At 47.4% G+C, this 19650-nt stretch overlaps 1 protein-coding gene and 1 long non-coding RNA gene across 2 annotated transcripts; one reads left to right on the top strand and one right to left on the bottom strand.

Annotated features, from left to right (window-relative positions):
- Positions 1-1000: 1000 nt before the first annotated feature.
- On the top strand, positions 1001-6394 carry LOC130522372 (uncharacterized). Its single transcript, XR_008949607.1, has 3 exons — positions 1001-1376; positions 3669-3805; positions 5509-6394. It is a non-coding gene; the product is annotated as an uncharacterized LOC130522372 (long non-coding RNA).
- On the bottom strand, positions 6313-19584 carry LOC130522368 (insulin receptor substrate 2-B). Its single transcript, XM_057026689.1, is given in 3 exon segments — positions 6313-10281; positions 15122-16576; positions 16579-19584. Coding segments are annotated over 3 exon segments (4134 nt in total). The 5' UTR covers positions 19253-19584; the 3' UTR covers positions 6313-10276.
- Positions 19585-19650: the final 66 nt, after the last annotated feature.

Below are 19650 nucleotides of genomic sequence, written 5' to 3'. Positions count from 1 at the left end.
AGTTGAAGACATCCTCTTTGTCACCGACCCCGTACTCTTCTGCTGTCTTAATTGTCCACCTTGGATGATCATTTGTTCTTCTATTGAAGAATTGTTCAGTTTGCTGGCCCTTGTCCAGTACATGGTCTGGTGGCTGTCCCAAAATTTTGATGATAGAATTGGCTGCCCATTAAATTTAGAATAATTTTAAAAATCCTTCTTCTGACCTACAAGGTCCTCAGAGGCCTAGCTCCATCCTACCCGGAGGAGCTAGTGACACCTTACCAGCCCAATAGACCGCTCCGCTCTCAGAATGCTGGTCTACTTGTGGTTCCTAGAGTCTCTAGGAGTAGAATGGGGGGCCGAGCATTTAGCTATCAGGCCCCCCTGCTATGGAACCAGCTCCCAGTCCAGGTACGGGAGGCTGACTCCATCTCTATTTTTAAGATCAGACTTAAAACCTACCTCTTTGAAAAAGCTTATTGTTACTAATTCTGTAGTTCCAGTTACTATCATAGATAAACAAATTATCATACTTAGGGGGTCGTCTAATCGTTAGGTTAATATCTTAGTTATGCTGATTTAGGCCAAGGCTGCTGGGGTCCGGAAACATGATCACCTGACAGGCCTCTGTCACCCCACTGGGTCATGGTTTTCCTCTCCTCCTCACCAAGTAGACCAGCATTGTTATTTCTTGTATTTCCCCACCCCCCCTCTTCCCCTTCCCCTTCTCTATTAATCTACAGGTATCGCCGCCTTCAGAGCTGCATGCTTCCCTACTGACCTCCGACCCTGCTGACCCACTCAACTCGACTCTACCGGCAGCTTATTTTAATTAATATAATGTATTTCTGTGTGTTCTACCTATTCTCTCCTCTACCTGTCCTCTCTCTTCTCCTCTCTCTACCCAGCCGACCATCAGCAGCAGGGTCCCCCTACATGAGTCTGGTCCTGCTTGTTACGATCTGCAGACACGAATCGAGAATGCAGACAAATGCAGACACACACAATAGTGTGAGGTTGAAAACAAGTTTACTGAGGTCCAAGTTCTGAACAGAGCCAAAGGGTGCAGGTGGGAGACAAACACAGTCAGACTGGAGCAGGCATTCAAGAGACGATCTTCGGGAAAGACGAACGATTAGTTCCAGACAGGTAACAGGTTCGAGGAAACAAACATGCAAACAGAGTTTTAGGAGCCAGGCTGCACCACTGGGGAGTTAACAACGAATCAGCGAAGAGGGGAGAAATGAATCGGCTTTTAAAGAGAACAGCAGGTGTGGATAATGACAGGAGATCATCTTCAGGTGTGCCTTGCTCGCCCCACGGAGGAGAGGCAGGAAAGCGCTCCGCCCAGCCTGGAAACAGACAAACAAGGGAAACAGACAAGACCCAGAAAGGTAGGGGGAGAGGGAAAACACTCGGGACTCCTAACACTGCTCAAGGTTTCTTCCCGGGAGTTCTTCCTCGCCACTGTTGCTTGTTGGGGGTCAGGCCCCAGGAGAAAATGCAGGTCTCAAAGTCAATATTGCCGGACATCTGGGCCCCACCAAAGTCCACTAACTTTACTCGCAGTGGTTTTTCATGGCGGTCCACAATCATGACATTTCCTGGTTTAATGTCCACATGTATGATCCCGATGGTTTTTAAATGGTGAAGAGCCATAACGAGGTGTTCCATTATGTGTCTGACCTCTGGTAGAGGGAGACCCGTTTCGTACAGCCTCGTCTCACAGATGTAGGCGTGTAGGTCCACGTCCAGGAACTCAAAGCTCAGGCAGATGTCTTCCATGTTGAAGAAAAAGCTGTTAAATCGGACTACGTGACGTGTGTTGGGATCCAGGCGCCGCAGCTGCTTCAGGATTTGGATTTCATGCTTTGCCTTTTCAATAACACCAGTGCGGCTCTTCATTACCTTCACGGCCTCCATGGTTCCTGTTTCAAGGTTGCAATATTTTAAAACTTGACCAAAACCTCCTTCCCCTAGAACCTTGACCACACGGCGTTGCTTTCCTAGTAATTCTTCATCTTGCTCCTCTTCTTCAACTCCATGTTGTTCCTCCTCTTCTTCATTATCTTTCTCTTCTTTCGACAGGTGGATATTACCTTTGTAAAGTTTCCCAGGTTTTTGCTGATGTTCATTGTTTTAATTTTTTTTGTTTGCTGGATAATCATTTATTATGGCTATGCAAACTGAATTGCCTTTAATTGTAAAATCTATGCTATAGATGTCACAGATTTAATTGTTCCGAGAATCTAACATCAAACTTTCTTTTGCCTCAAAAATGCATCACAATATTCAAGAGCACGTTTGTCAGTCTGTTATCTACTAACATCTACTAGTGTCTCTCAGCTTCATATATGTTCATGTAACTGTCATATATTGTTGATTATGAACAAAACTGGAGTTTTCAGGGGATTTTCTTGTATTTTGGAGGCATTTTATTTATTTTTTGGTTTACGCCATAACCTTTTCTTAATCTTGAGCCTATGTTCTTTGTAAAACATGAGAAAGAGTACTATAACAGTGCCATGACCAGCTTTGAATAATCAATTACTAGCCCAGCTAGTCTAAAATACAGTATCACCATTTTTTCCTCAAAGCTATTTGGATGGTCTAAACCCATTATTTCCTTAAATATATTCCATTCATCCCTTAAAAGAAAGTCCGATTCTAAAATATATACAGTATTTAATTAGCGAACTACAGCTGCAGCAGCTGTAAGCTACAGTAAAAGGAGAAGAAGAAGAAAGAGAAGAAGAAACAATGGTGACAAATTCCTGTGATGTGTTTCACCAACGAATTTTCGGTTTACTTTTTGTAAATTTTACTCTTTGTAAATTTTCATGTACTCGAATGTCAGTAGAGTTAGTTAAAGAACAAATTAACCTTAATAGATAGCGTCCATTAACTTGAGTATGTGCGGTTTAAGAAACAAAACAAAAAGTCGCATCAGGAAGAAGGCAACAACACGGGACCTTTTATATTGAGAGAACTACACTAAATCAATGTTATGACGATAACAAACTTTATCTCATTATAACGAAATAAGTTCGTTGAAAAACGATATCAAATGACAAAGAAAAGATAAAATATATGCGTGGCCGCTCTCAGCTTCCGTAGTTTTTCTTTCGAGTGTATTTCTTATTGTTCTTTTCAGTGGTTTCCCCTCAGGCAAGACCAGCACAACACATATTCTGCAACAGTTGGAAAAAGTGTAAAATGTGTCAATGTCTTATTCATATTGCTTCTAATCATGGAGAAGAATCCTCCAAGGGCTTCTGTTTCAATGATGTCACTTTAATATGTGCCCAAATTGTTGTAATGAACTTAGATCTTGGCTTTTGTTTTGCTTTGCAATATTTTCATGGGTGCTGTAAATTATATTTATTTTTAATCGATAGTTTTCCACAAGGCTTTGTAGTGGGCCAGTATTAACTGTGGCTTTGAAAAAAATAGAATTTTGAATGGACCACGTGTTGAATACTGACTGAGACCACTAGATGGCAGTATCTTTCAGCAGAATAAGACTTTAAAATTTGAATTTGCTGGATGCTCAGTTTGGAAATAATAATCAGGACAATTAAAAATGATCAGCACCCCGTATTTTATAATCTGTTGTAACAATATTCCATTCTCTGTCATATTTCAAATAAGTATATTAAGAATAATCTACTTTCTGATTCTCACAGACTGCATTGAAGAAGCAAGAGGTCAGAGGTGAAGTGGGCTCTGCGTTTGGATACACCCCTCTTGTTCCAGTTCTCGTAGACAGGGAACTCCACGCTCATCTTTTGAATGTGTGTGCCTCGGTCCAACCCACCAAAAGGTAAGCTTGGGACGCACAACCAAAAAACAAAGACTTACGTCACACGGCTGGGAGGCTCCCTGGTGTTACGCGAGCCCATTCTATTACAAAAAAACAGATTATGTGTTCCCTGCACTCAAAGGTCAGGGTGTCCTGCCAACGTGTCCTTAGGCAAGATACAGAATCCCTTCTCAACCAGGATAAGTCTCTCGGGATAAGTGTCTGCTAAATGTGGAGATATACTTACACTATAAAGTCATTGTCCTTAACATTTTACATATAATAAGTGTCAAATGCGTCTGTTTTTGAGGCCAATCTTTGGTAGGATGGTGGGAAATTCCCTTCAGGTCGATTCGTGTTTCCATATAGCCTCCTGCTGCACAAGCTGCTATTCACAGATGAGGGATACATGGATGGATCATGTCTTGCTTGCTTGCTTGCTTGCTCTTGATCGCTCTAAGCCGGTTTTAATGCAGTCTATTCCTATATTCCTCTGCCCTGGAAGGTAGGAGGACAGCACTGCCTCTCACCACCTCAGTAGGAAAGCATCTACCGTGTGACGTCACTGCTGCTGAAGGCCTCTCTTTCGGCACAACGGTGATGCTCTTGAGTGTCAAAGAGGTCAGGCCTCTCATTGGATCAGGTGAAAGCCCTTGCGCGTCCTCTCTAATTAGGAAAACCATCTGTTTATATGGGCAAGCGGTTGGCAGGGGGATTCCTGGGAGTTCTGATGCACTAACTGACAGAGATGCTAATAGCTGCGCTAATTGCCGAAAAGCCGCGTACGCAGGATCCACGCGATGAACTCTAAACGCGGGCCTAAATTTGCTCACATAAACACGCGCAATCGCATACGCATTCAGGCCAACACATTCTGGAGGGTGTTTTGAAACTCTAGCACCAGTCTACATCCCCAGTGGGCGCACCGATTCATCCATCAGAAATGAAACTCTAGTGGGTCACATGCTGGCGTTGAAATGCCCCCCGCCTGGTGCACTAGTCTCATCTTATCGCAGTGAACAGCCAGTCTCTTGCCCAGGAGGTCTGTCAGTCAGCAAGGAAGCGATAGAGCGGAGAAATTTGTCATGTAGAAAAGAGAGGGAGTGCAATTAAATAAGAGAAAAGCCAGAACACAGCCTAGATAGCACTGCTGCCATGTTGCACTGGGGGCTGTGGAAGAATCAGCAGAATTGGTTCTAGGCCATGTTCTAACCAGCTATCTTTGGATTTTATCTGCGGTGTGTGCCGATAAATACTGTAGATATGTCAGTTTTCATAACAAATATTTCAGGTTGACCGCGACGCGTGTCTTATCTATGCACTGCGGCTTTAGCGCTTGTTCAGCGCGTGAGTTCCTGCAACAAAACCTTTTCTTTCAGGCCGGATACCGTAACCAAAAGGTACCTCTGACGTGCACAGAGGAAGCTTGTATTTCATCAGACCAAAGGTACTGAATGGCGGTTCCAGTGCACGTGGAGGGCAAAGTGTAACACTCTGTGATTGCTTTCTTTAAAAGAACTAAGCTGTAATGAAACAACTGATTGCAGCTGGTGTCGGATCGGTGGTTTAGCCCAAAGAACTTGAAGAAATCTGTGGAACTTCTGGTGATGAAGGAGATAGGAGGGAAGAAAATGGCTCGGCACCATCCCGTAACATGGACGAAGCCTCTTCCTCTCAGCCGACTGCTTCTCATGACTCCGATGAACTTTGGTTTGTTTTGACAGTTGGACTTTGAGACGCTGGACAGGTCACCTGGGCCGGACAAACAGCCCGCGTCATCATCTGAAAAAGCGTCAGCGGATAGAAGAAAGCGCTCGCTTCCTCGTCCACGCGAAGGCCCAAGGGTCAGGGAGACGCTATAAAATCCACAAATGATTATCAATTTAAGGGAAGGAACTGCAAACATACGCGCTTCCCTGACAACATAATGAATTTCCTGTTGAAGACATTATGGCTGGCTGTAAATGGTATCAATGAACACGAGAGATTAGTATACAACAGGACGTTGAATCGGTATAAAACAGCTATCGCTCCAATTTATCAAAGCTTGAGTCAGTTAGGGTTTGATTAAACTTCCTCCAGTAAAAATACCTAAATTTACATTGAGGCAATGTGTAGATCTATTGGAACCGAGGAGCCAATATAGCATTTGAATCAAGTGACAGAATAACTCTCAGTTGGACTGAATTGGAATTAGCCTCCATGCTAATGCTGCAGAAACTGGACCTTTTTTTGTTCTTTCGGTAGAATGTGTCCATTCCGTAGCTCCCAAATGTCTTCTCAGCCCTTCAAAGTTCTGAAGTCAGCCTTCTCCAATCCAAACATTTGACAGTTACTGTGTCAAAACACACTTGAAGTTAGGCATTAGTGTGTTAAGCAAACAGCCCTCTCCTGAACACCCACAAAGATTAACATTTCTGCTCCATTTACATCAGATATTTGTCTTCAGTGACGTCAAAACTCTTGTGCTTATTGGACGAGAACTCCGCTTTGTATTTCGAAAGAACAGACAGCCGAGACCACCACGGTTACATGAACACATTTTATTGCAATAGCTCTATTGAAAGCAAAAAAGTTCTGATAAATATAAACACTATGCCGATGTTCAAATCCCCTCCTGGTACCCCTCCTTACCCCCCTTCCCACCATGAGGAAAGAAAAGAAAATTATAAACAAACAGAAAAAAAAAAAAAAGCACCACCTTCTGTGGCACCGATCATAACATGAAAAAAAAAAGCGACAAGTTTTCCTTATTTACAGGATTTCCACTGCTGACAGTTTTCTTTTTTATTCATATACGGGATGTACGGCGCTGGAAAAATAATGCACATACGAAGGATACACACCTCCACGGTACATTGTCTTTAAAACTCTTTCCTGTAAAGCTAATCAACGACAGCATTCAACTTTTTAACTAAGAACACGGGTACAGCAGGGGAAAAGAAGGGACGCGCTCTCCCTGCCCACTCCGTTTGAACCCCCCCACCCCAACGTTCGGATTCCACGGGGTGAAAATACAAACGTCCGCCATCAGCGGCCTTTTCCAACTGTACTACACAGCAGCAAATAAACTGTAATATAGTTACAAAAAATAAACATTAGGCAGAGGTCGTAACCCATTTCTTTATACAAATAACTGCAAAATACCTATGTACTCTTAAAAAAACTACCCTCGTGTCGCTTTGGGACAAACCGCGTTGTCCCAATACGACAACACCAAAAACAAAAATAAAATGGTTATTTTCCATCTGTAAACTAGAAAACAAACCAAAAGATTAGAAAGGGAAACTAATGATTGCATAACGATGCAGTACCCTAAGTCTTCTCTGTGAGGATTATATAGATTTTTATATACACACACATATATACATATATATGGGTACATATATGTGTATATAAAAAACATAGCTCTCATTTCACCACCCCAAGAATATAAAACAAAGAGTCGTAATGGCTGATTTTCAACAGAGTGATAGATTGTAATCATTGAGGACACTTTGAGGTTGAATTGTTGCCCAAAAAAAGAAAAGAAAAACACAGATTCTCTAAATTAATTCAGTCATGACAAAAATATCAACAAAAGGGGTCAACATTAGACACTTTTGAATATTTCTTCAAATAAATTATCAGGAATCCTATATCTATTTTTTTTTTTTGCAATTACTTAAAAAAAATACAGCAAATCTTTTATTTCCCCTAAACCCCAAAATAATTTAAAATAGACTCAATTCGGTTCTTTGTTCGCTCGCTAGGGCGAGAGGACAACATGGGAAATTGTTCGTAATGTACATTAAGACACGTCATAGGCTTAAAATCTAGGAAGAGCATCCTGTGTGTTTGTTTAAGTCGAACCTGTTAAAACTGGAGCTGCTGGACAGGATGAGCTTTGTCATGCTAACCCTCCGTGGCGTGGACGTTCGGGACGTCACGTCCACGAGGAGCCTTTGCCTAATTTTGGCGCTGGATTGACGAGAGCAATGGAGGCGATGGAGAGGCAAAGAAGCAGATTTGAATGAGATGGGCAGTCTCGGTGCCACTGACGCAGGAACGCTCCACCAATCGTTCATGCAATGATTATCGAGCAAGTTCTACTAAGTTTCAGGTTCACATAAATATCAATTAAATATCTTTGGGACTGCGGATGTCGTAATACTGAAAATGGGCGACGAGCTGGGAAAAAGCAAATGTAATCAGGATGCAACGCAAATAAAGTCTTTGGTGCACGTCATATCTGGAACAGACATAAAAAAAACTAACAAATATAAAAATATACAAAGAGACATGGTATCCGCTTTATATATATATATATGTGTAAAAGAAACAAAACAAAAATTCAACCTATGTGATCATGAAATACTTTTGAAAAATGAGAATTTGAACCCAGTTTTCACTGCAGTGCAGACACGGAACTGCCGATTCTCTTCCAAAAAAGAAGCCCGCCACCACGACCGTGACTTAGAGATACCTCGCTTTCCCTGCAGGAAGAACGACAATCGTGTCCCGCACAAAAGCCCAATGAGTCTGACGGGCCTCCGTCCTTCCAAACAAATCAGAGACAACAAAAGGGAAAAAGCATCAGCAACAGCGCAATGATGAGCCAACGCCGAACAAAAAAACGGGTATCGGTTTGCCTCCTACGAGAAAGTGTCCTCGGAGAGCAACGCTAGCTGAAATGCTAAACGTGGGCATAGCGCTCTGTCAAAGTGTGAGCGAGAGAGAAAGGGCAGCGAGTCGCTGCCACCGATTGATGTCGGTGTTTGATGCCTGGCCAAACGCGTGCGTGTGTGTGTGTGTGCGCCTGAGAGCGTGTGAAGTTGTGACAGGGCAAGTATGGCCAGCACGCTGCACCTGCGGCTGCAGCTCCAATCGCTGGAGCCTCTTTACGTCACCCGGAGCTGATGACGGATGCTCGCACGCAGGTCTGAGTGCGTGAAAGAGAAATGCTGACCGTCATCACGAGACGCCGAGGGGTCAAGCGACACGGGGTCACACAAGAGTTACACCCCCCCCCCCCCCACCCCCGACTAGAAAGGGTTGCATGACCACCGTATGTGCGTATGCTTTACAAAAACAAGCATGCGAGATGTCACGCGACTGCGACGGGAGCCTCGTTCAGCGTCTCCTTCCTATTTTTCGGTTCACATCGGCGTCTGCGTGAACGTCGGCCGGAATTAGCGAGCTATTGCTAGCGAGTTGCTAGCTATTAAGACCTTGTTATTCATTTCAGTCACGCTGAAAGCAGATCAACACTTCTTGTTGCTTTCTCCCCCCCAAAAATGTCTCAACAAACGGAAGTAAAGGTCACCGTGGCCCCGCTGTCTCTTGTGAATCTGAATCAGTGTGTTAATACTGTCCGATTGTGGCGATGTGTACGGAAATAACCAGGCCATTAGTTACACGTATGAGAGAAGAGTATTTACAGCTGTTGGACTGACATTCCATCAGATAGTGTCAAACAAAATTCAGCAGTGTAAACATGGCGGTGGTTCCTGCACCTCTTAGGAAGCATGTTAGCCAGTGATGTTTAGGGTCAGTGAACTTGGAGAACAATGAAAAACGATGCAGGGATTTCCCGTGTCAAGCTCTTGGTGGGACACTCAATAATATGTTCATATATAGCTCTTGCTAAGCAACTTTAATATTAATATGTACTGAATGACAGTCACTGGTTAGCATAGCTTAGCATGGGTGCTGATTATACTTTTGAATTTTACCTTCCTTGCGTTTTCCTTTGAAGACATCTGTTACATAAAGCGAATTTCTGGCAAGCTTAGTTGGACCTAGCCCGATGAAGCCCAATCTGCACCACTGACATGAGGCGTTAAAGACACCAATTTAAAATAAAACATAAATAAAGTAATGCATTAAGATTTGCTGCTGTAACTACAGTGTAATAAACCCATACTGGTGTCGTACCATTGCTCCGTTTGTCACCGTACCTGAAGAGAATGGGAAAAGCTAGGGTACCTGTGCTATACTGAGACAATCGATTTCAGCCGTAAGGTGTACCATTTCAGTCCAAAACTAAACAACATTGTCCACAACGTAAAAGCTAGGTGGTACCGGGTTGATTGAATAGGGTAAAAACAAAAAAAAAATTAAATAAACATGAAAAACCAAGTCTGTACCTAATGCCTTTTATAATACTCCAGACTCCCTTTTGGGTTGAAGCAGAACCAAGGTTCAGCTTACTGATGACTGGCTGCTGAACACTAGGGGGAGTAGCACAAACCCGCAGCATCATTTGGGGGCAAACATTTTCTATTTAAACAAAAAGTTCACGATCTGCATATTTAAAAAAAAAAAAAACAACAACGATGAAATGCATTTTTCTTAAAAATTGCATGGATTCTTGTCTCATGTTGTTTTCCGGTTCTCAGTTCGGGCGAGGAGGTCACTGTTGAGGGAGAACGAACGTCACAGGCGAGACGGGTGTTCGAGGAGGAGGAAGAGGAGGTGAGGAGAGCGGCGGACCTCGTTTCATCCCTTTGCTCAGTCTGGGAAAGAAAATCAGACAACACCGGTAAGTCCACCATTTTGATGGGGCTGTTATCAAGACATGTGATGGACAATATGAACGTCAACAGTTAATATTTAATCTGTAAAGCAAAACTGGTGAAAATGAGTCAATGGAAACTGTCGCCAACTGCTCAGTATTCGAGCAACTATCTTTTTACCATAAACATTCTCTAAACATTTTCCTTCTTGTAAAATCACAAATACGTATCAAGTAAATGTCCCACGCTAAAAGCAAAAACCTGGCTGATAGAAAGCCGCTGTGGTTGTCCATTCACCTCGTTTGACCCCTCCTGGCAGACAAAGACGCTGGAATGTGGCTGCTTCACCAACAGTGGTTTTGCACTGACAATATTAATTGTTCTGTACTATTCTGAAGCCGGGGGGGGTGCGTTTTTCTGCCTCGAACCAATCAGCTTTCAAAAAAAAAAACAAATCCACTGCAGAGGAGACAAAAACAACGCTAAATGTGCACAAATGTCGGATATGCTCCCGGGATTAACGGGCGCGGAGGTGCGTTCGGGAAAACGCGGGGCTTGGACGTTACGTCCGACCTCGGTGGCAGATCTGATCAGTCACCCTCATAAAAAAAAAAAAAAGAATATCTGTTTGTCGGGTAAATAAGTCATGGTGGACGCTGAACTTTGGAGTCGCTGCCAGCAGACGCACACGTTTGTTTCCCGTCCTGCTGTCAGGCTGTCAGCTCGGCTGTTTTGGTGGCGGCCCGGCGGCCCCGCACGACCCCGCCGGTGGCTGCTGTCCAGTTGGGTTATTCCACTGACAGAGAGGCTTTGTCTGACACAACAATAGCATCAACACGCCATAATGCAGACGCTTTAGCAGAGGGCACCGGTGGAATGCCGCCCCCGTGTTTGTAAGCCGCGGGGATGGAGGGATGGAGGGATGGAGGGATAAAGTGACGCGCAGGCGGACGGAGGACGCATCATCGGATTCTGAGAAATTACAGGGGAATAAAAGCAATCTGGCAAAAGCCAACAGAAAGAGGGAGAGACAAGATGGAGGTCAGCGCCGACTTTAAAATTAAACAATGCTACTTTAAAAAAAACAAAAACTAAATAAGGCTAAATAAAGAGCTGTAACTGTAGAGGGATGATGACAAATGGAGCAGCGGAGCGGTCCAGGCCGCTGTAAACCTATACACGTTTCAGAGTTATTGGGATATTTCTCAGTTACCGATACCTGGGTCATTTCAGATCGCAGCTGCGCTCGTGGTTTTTCCCAACCGCCGTGGTCAAAGCAGTTCCTCTGGATGCTAAACGTGCTAATGCTACTAGATTAGCCCGCTCCACCCCTGAGGTGCCCAGAATACTTAAAACGTTCCTTCCGATCTTCCTTTACAAGATTGTCTGTCGTGAACCAAAAGCTCCCCCAGATGCGCTCCTGGCAGCCGGGAAAGCGGGGGCAGCCCCCGGCCCGCCGGGGCCGAGGATCAAAACAACGCTTTCAGGACGCGAGCCAGGCTGACCCGAGTCGGCCCCGGTCACGGCGGATTACGAAAACATTTCGCCACACACCTGCGTCGGTCAAGGCGCGGGCAGGTGTTCAGACACACAACCCTGTTCTGGCCCAAAACACTGTCCACCCAGCTGGGACAACAGGAGAAAGGAATCATGGGATTCAGGAGATGGCGTAACGTGTTGACCTAGCAACGCGGCGCAATAGCAAGTTGCAAGTTTTGCTCTAGCAACAACCTGGTTTAAGGCACAACTTTTATCATTTGGCTAAACAAGAGCGCCTGCTGCTTCTAGCTAGCTGAGCCCAGCTGAAGGCTGACCCATAATATAAGTCATGGGTAGACACCGTACAGGCTGCTGCTGATTAAGATTGACAGGAACGGGATGGAGACGGGAGATTACGTGCCGCAGAGCCACCAGAGGAATTTCACTAATCCAATATTAAATGGAGCATGAAAAAAAAGTACACAGATTTTTAAGCGAGAAAGAGTCCGACATCAAAACAAAGACGACAACGGCGTGTTCGACACACACCTCAAGTAAAGGAGCATCCCAGTGAGATTCAGCTTTGTCTTTCCAGTGAGTTTGAGGGAGAAGGCGAGAAAATACCCCCCCCCTCCCTCAAAAAAAAAAAACTTAAAAGAACTGTCGGCTTAGAAGGAAAGCAAGAGAAACGGGGGAAAGAATGACAAAGAGGAAAAGGAGCCTCTGACTCATGCTCGGGACCACCTATGAAAACTCCCAGAGTGCCACAGTCAGACTGCAGAGCCCACAGTGTTTGGGTCCGTTAATTACTGATCAGACGATTCCCTCCGAGGGAGCGCTGCCCCTTTGGTCCCGTAACACGCAAACGCACCGTTTACTTTCGTGGGAAGATCTTCAAAATGGTTAGATGAGCCGTTAAAAACCCAAACCTCTTCCAGTCTACTAAACATAAATCAATAAAAAAACACAGTTTCAGCACTCTTACATCCAACGTCTCCGGGGTTAAAGGTTCAAGTCCTTCTTTAGCGCACGCTAGCGCTGCTGCCTTCATGGAGTCCCAGGACTCCCAGCGAAGGCCACCCATGTAAAAGCCCATATAGCACGTCAGGGCTTGGAATTAGCTGCTCATCCCACAGTGCAAGTTATTTTTAAGATTATTAATCTGCTAAATGAGTGTGACATACAGAGCTCCCACCTCTCTGGGCCTTTGAAGGGCTGCAGATTATATAAAAATGCTCCGTCTGCACGCGTGACTGTTAGCATGTCATGTGGTTATCTAAGTTTAAGATTTCTACATGCTACACACAAACGGGGGGGGGGGGGTCCTGTTACCAACATACCCATAAATTCACGTCAGTCTGGAAATAGATGTGTAAATTTAGAAGGGCTTGGCTGTGGAGGTGGGAATGAAAGTGTAAAGGGCAGTATAGTACCATCTTCTGCCCCCCCCATCGCACTTGGCCTTACCCTTTTTACCACCTCGTATCCACTACGCGGGGGAGGAAGAGGGGGAAAAGGGCAGGTTCCCACCGCGGTCACTTGCATTAGAAAACTTCCTCTCCAGGTTCAACTTTGACCTTTAACCCCCCCCGATCAAATACTACTCCGTGCTCCTGCCTTTGCCCTTTCGTGCCGACTAAAGTGGGATTTGATATCCGTCTGTCAGGAGACAATCTGGGATGAAAAATGCTTGCACGTCAGCTGTGGCTTTAATTAAAATGATTTAAAAGTACCTGGCACAACAGTTATTTCATTTGGCAAAAAGGATCCAAGTTTGTCTCGTCTTTTTATGCTGACGGTGCAATTTCTATTCATTTCAAACGGGAATTCGATAATCAACTGTGGTCCCAGACGGCTGGAAAGAAACCTTCTCCGCTCGGTCAATGATGCAGGTGTGCCTGAATCAATTCAACACTGCGGCTGAAAGGAAGTGCATTCCTGAGAGATGATGATGATGCGTTTCCTCCCGGCCCAGCTGTCTGCCTCAACACGCTAACGCCACGATTAAGGCGCCACATCAAAGCCTGCCTGCAGCGAATCAGCATGCAAAACACACACACACACACACACCTATCTAGGCACAGAGTGCAACTATAAACACACCGACACAGACCCGAAACCGACGGTTCTGTGCGTGCGTTGGATTAAACGGTCTGAATGTCACCGTGTTGAACAATAGGACGTGATTGAGCATCAGCGAGCGCGCCGACATCGCCCGAGACCTACAAAACATCATCTCCACTCAGCGCCGCCGTGAACACACGAGTCAGAGAACCCTAACTCACGCTCCTGCACACGTGGCGGCAGCAGGACGTTACGGGGATGGGAAGCGAGGGGCAAAGAAGGGAAGAGAACGTTTAGGATGAGTAAAATGTCTTTGTTCTGCAGCAAAAAAACCCAAAAAAAACGCAGACATAACGTCAGCATGACACACACTTTGTGTCTGAGCATCTGTATATAGTAACATCACTGTGCTGATGTTGCCACCCCCTCCTGGTAATCTGCACGCACATGCATGCAAAGCTCGGGGGCAACAAAGAAATCATGACTGATGTCATTACAGCTCTGAGCATGTCGCCCAGATCGGGCTAATCGAAGCGGCTTTGCATTGGGAGGGACAGTAAGCAGGCAGCAAGCAGGCAGTAAACTCAGTTTCTAAACCGGCGCTGTACGTTGAGCGCTCCTGCTGTCGAGAGTTTCCTTTCCGCAGATGTTGAAAAGTGCCTCAAATGACAGCTTTACAGCATACAAAAGACTCTGAACGTCCACACGCCCACGCATTAATACACTCCGCACACATTCTGACACAAAGAAAACAGCAGCACGTGCACAGACAGGCACAGGGAGACATCAGCAGCCACAAAAGACAGAGACGGGGGCCTTTTTGGGCTGTTTCACCCCACACTTGACCTCAGATAAACCTCCGTTCATTCAGCAAGCGCGTTGTCTGCCCATCTCCTTGTAAACAGCAGGCAGACAGACCTCCAGATGAACCGCATATTTGTGCCACTTCCTGTACGAGGGACCATTTAGCCTAGAATTCAGCTTCCTGGACAGATACCTTCAAAGATAGCCGGCGCGCAGCCTTGTCGACATCACAGAGTTCCTCCAAAATAGACTGACTGAAGGAGCTGCAAATTGATATATTCGAACTAATAATAGCCTCCTGCAATTAGTGTTATTTTTTGATTTAAGAGAGGAAAATATCTTTGCTTCAACTTAACTCAGATGCGGGAATTCGTTCACGCAAAGCATCATGTAATATGTGAGCTGTTGTGTTTTCCAGAAGCACAAGATCTTCCTGCAAAATGTGATTGAAACAGTGCAAAATGACACAATACTCGAGCGTGTATGAACTCACCCTTGGTTGTTGTGGTAACTACATCAGATTTAGTGAAGTCTATACTGGCATAGGTTCCATTTTCCAGCGGAGGCGCCGCCCCTGCTGCCGAGCTCCCGTTACTGCTACCAGCTCCTGACGCCGCGGGTGCCGCGTTGCTCCCGTCCTCTCTTAGTTCCAAGGCAATATAGTTCAGGCCATTCTGATAGCCAACAGAAGAGTTCCTACACGTTCTACCCGCTCCAGCCAATGAGGACGTGGATGCTGAGATCTCAGAGTTCGTGCTGATTTCTGAGGATCTAACGGCCGTGTGAGGAGCGGCCGCGTCGCCCAAACCCTCCATCGACATCCACATATTGTCAAAAGATGCTGAAGTGGCCCATTTGGAAGCCTGGCCCTCTGTCACGTAAGATCCGTTCGAAGCTGTGTGGTGGCCTACTGATGATGAAGGGTCTCCACCCCCGGGTGGAGTTGAATTAGATGAGGAAGTAGAGGAGAAGGTCTCAGAGCTGTGCCTCCTCCTGCCTTGAGGATCAGCGCGAACCACCTTGGGCTCCGTTTGGTGTGTCGGCAATCTGTTCGGGCTCGTCGGAGGGAGAGTAGGAGAAATCGATGAAGAGGAGGAGGCGGCCGCGTGGCTATAATGTCCTTCCATCACACACAGGTGCTGCAACATGGCTGTAGGGCTCGTTCGTGCCCTGTCGTTTCTGCTGAGGTTAAAGGTCATGTCTGTGTATTCATCCCCCATTGACCTCCAGTGTCCACCAGATGGAGGGACGCCAGGTGAGCTTATTGCTCCTGGATTGCTCGCCAAGGGTCGTATGTAACTGGGCGGGTTCCAGGGGGCAACGAGGCTGGGTCTGGGAGACTGTTTTCTCTCCAAACATTCTACGCTGTCCTGATTCGCTCCAACTTCCACACTCATATAATCCTGGTGAGTTTGGGGCTGGGGAGGAGAACGGCGATGGTCATTTGATCTAGTGGAAGCTGTGCCAGACAGATGGTACGCAGGAGGTTGTTGTTGTTGAGGGTAATGTTCCCCAAACTCAATATTAATGTATTCTCCTGGACTGGAAGCCTCTTCAGATGAGCTGACAGGAACCGACGTGTTGATGTTTGCAGATGCCGTGGATGGCTCACTGACCCGCAGCGGACCGTGGAAACTTCTCCTGCCTAAAGGGAGCCGGTTGGGCCTGACCACACGCCGGTCAGCCATCGCTGCGGTCGCGTGGTGCGCTCCGTAAGGGGGCGGGGGGTGAGAGGGCGTGGAGGTGCCGCCGCCGCCGCCGCTCCGTTTCTCCGGTGTCGTCGCAGAAGCCGTAGCCACTGACGCGTACACTGGCTTGGCAGGGGAACTCATCGGAACGTACTCGCCGTACTCCTTCTCATCCCTCTGTCTGGTGGGGGCTTTATAGGAGCGAGGGAGGGAAAAATAAGGGCTGTAAGACTTTGAGGTGCCTTCAGGTGTGCCGGCATGTAATAGCTACCGCTCGCTTCATTTGAGAGCTTGCGTCCTCCACTACTGCTGTACGACATGTCCATATATTCTCCGTTTTCAGGTCTCTCTCCCACGCTGTCACTGGGCACACTGGAGCCACTGGGAGGACCGGGGGATCCCTGCCGTGGTGAAGGGGAGCTGCCGCTGCCACCAGGGAGCATCATCATGTAGCCATGAGAGTCTGTAGAGGACTGGGACTGGGACTGGGGGCGCTGTGCTGATTGCGTACCTAAAGCTGGACTGTGAAACTGGGGGGAATGGGAAATCGGATGAGAATAAGAACTGGGTTGCATAGGCATGTAGTCAGGAGCCGTCTCCCGTGGCGACGCAGCCACACCGCACATCATTGGCATGTAACCGCTGTCTTCCTTGGCAGAGGAAATAGGGGCGCGCTCGCCTCCAGGATCCAACCGGGAGATCGCGCAGGGACGGCTCTGCTGGCTGTGCTCGGAGCAGGAGCTGTAGTCGGACCGGAGGGATGAAGATGAGGACGACGGCCCGCCACGGAGCAGCCCGCTGCCAAAAGGTAAGGCCACGTCAGACCCCTCGTCCAATGAAAAGTTAGTTTGGGTCATTTTCTGGTAAACGGCCACTCCAGATCCACCTGTTGCGCCGCCAGCTGGTCTGGAGAAAGAATGAGTCCTTCTCCTAAGTGACGATGAAGAAAAGCGTTCATCCTCCGCTGCTACCAGGCTCTCCTCCCGTGGTGTGTCGCACCCACTGCTGTTTCCAGAGCACACGCTGGTGCCAAAAACCTCCCTGTTCCACCCCATTGCCATGTAATCATTTAGACAGTTCTCTTCTCTGATTGGCGGGGTGTTGCCAAGAGAGTCGGGGGTGTTGCTCCGCACTCTGAAGTACCGGAAGTCACCGGGACTGGAACCATACTCATCTGAAGAGTTAAAACCACCGTCAGAGGGTGAGCCACATATCGAGGCACTTGATGGGCGTGTGAGTGTGTCCGAGACTGAACCGTGGCCACTGCTGGAGGAGACGCTCACGGGGCTGGTGGTGGAGGGGAAATGAGATACGGGTAACGAAGCGGAGCGGGCATGGTACGTGGAAGAACCAGGGATGGCCCGAACATAGCGCCCGCTGCTGGTGCTCGTTCCGGCGTTTCCGGTGGCGACGCCACTGCCACTACTTCCGCCGTCCGCTTCCTGGCGTCCATGATGGGCACGTGCAGCATTGAGGTGGAGCAGACTTCCCGTGGTGGAGCGGAACGGTCGGTTCATCGTCCCCTCACCTTCGCTGGACGTTCGAAAGCGATAGCCACTCGCTCCAGAGCTCTTACTCGACGGGGGGGTGCCAACAACCGACTCTGTCCTTGACCGCCGCTGCAGACCCGTCTGGCTTGGTGGCAGGTTGCCCAGGTGGCGCCGCGTCGTGATAAATGACATGGGGTTGGAGCCCGATGACTGACTCTTACTCCTGGGCCGAAACTCTGCGAAAGCTTTCAGGGCTTTCATCATCTCCAAGATGGTCTCGTGCATGTTCTGGGCCACCACCGAATCATCCACCTGCATCCATATCTCACCTGGCCCAATAGAGGAGGAGCGGCCCACCTCAATGAAGAAAAAGCTTTCTGAATGTCCACAACGTCTGATGTTCATCAGCTGGAGGTTAACGCAGGGAGTTTCAGAGTTTAGCTTAACGAGGTGAATGGTTTTACTTGAGAGGCATAAGCGGTAGACGCCTGTGAGGTTTTTTGTTTGACCCAGTCCTTTAGGTTTCACATTGACCTGCCACACCTCTTTAAAGACAGTACCAGGGGTGACCGTACCGTATCCATCATCTAGATCATCAGAATCCAGGTGCCCTTTTTTCCCTTCGCTCATCAACTCACTGACAGCTACATACCAGTCCTCTTGCTCTTGCTCGTTTTCGGCTACAATAGCAAAGTATTCGTCCTTAGTATAAAGGGCAATGAGGTGTTTGTTTTTGGAATCCGCCCTTTTGTTCACCGTGAAACACTGGTAGAGGTAAATAACCCTTTTAGGGGGAGAAGGTGCGACGGCCCCGCCGCTAGCGGCGGCTGCCGCTGCAGCGGCGGAGCGAAGGCTGTTCCTGAATTTCTTCTCGCTGTCGTAGTACTCCAGACGGCTCGGACCGAGCTGGCTGGCCGCACGAAGCACGAAGAACCTCTTGTGACCATGTTTTTGCTTTCTCAAATAGCCACACTTACGAATATCATCCACAACGTCCGAGGTATTAGTGACGTTCACCGCCGCGAATACGTGGCTGCCGCTGCGGCTAGTAGTGGGGCAAGCGGCGGGGTCTTCGGCGGCATGTACCTGGCTTAGAGACGAGGAGGAGGGTTTCCTGCCCGGGGACTCAGCGGTGTTTTCTTCGGAAATATGCTGTTGTGGAGGCAGCTGGTAGTGTTGGTGTTGTTGATCCTTTGGCGGCTGTTGGTAGCTGAAGAGTTGATTGTGAAACTGGTTGGAGGGCGGTAATTGTTGATGGAAGCGAGTGCCGCCGCCGCCTCCTCCTCCTCCGCCGCCGCCGATATTTATTAACGGGGAAGGGGGTTCCCCGACCGAACCGTCTCCGTTTGCACTGGCGGCCGCGGGTTTCGTCCCCACGTCCCTCTGCTGCGTCTCCACCATCAACATCGCTGCCTTTCCTTCTTGGTAATTTGTGAAATTTGCCATCAGAGAATACAATCAAAGGTCACTTTACTAGCAAGCTAATCCGAGTGGACCCAGACCCCATTCTTATTTTGGGAGACGAGCTCCCGAGTCCGGCTAGGCCAGCTAACGTTGACTCGCACGGCTCAGATTTGCAATCCCCAAACACCGGCTGACTTATCCCGTCAAAAATACAAGTCCGTTTACCGTTTTAGCAGCGAAGTGGGTATTCTAGCGTGGACCCGTTCTCATGGACAGAAGCTTACGGCGTGCAACATGACCACGTTCAGCAATATTTCTATAATCGGGAGGATCCGGCTAGCTGGAGTAGCAATCCGTTCCTTCTCTGTACACATCTCTACGGGCCAGAGCACAAACAACACATGACCTACTGCGTCACCGGCCAAATAGGAGGAGCTCAG

Source organism: Takifugu flavidus, chromosome 3 (assembly GCF_003711565.1).
Source record: "Takifugu flavidus isolate HTHZ2018 chromosome 3, ASM371156v2, whole genome shotgun sequence".
Classification (NCBI taxonomy): domain Eukaryota; kingdom Metazoa; phylum Chordata; class Actinopteri; order Tetraodontiformes; family Tetraodontidae; genus Takifugu; species Takifugu flavidus.
The sequence above is the reverse complement of the archived record's forward strand: the minus strand, read 5'-3'. Positions and strand labels throughout refer to the sequence as shown.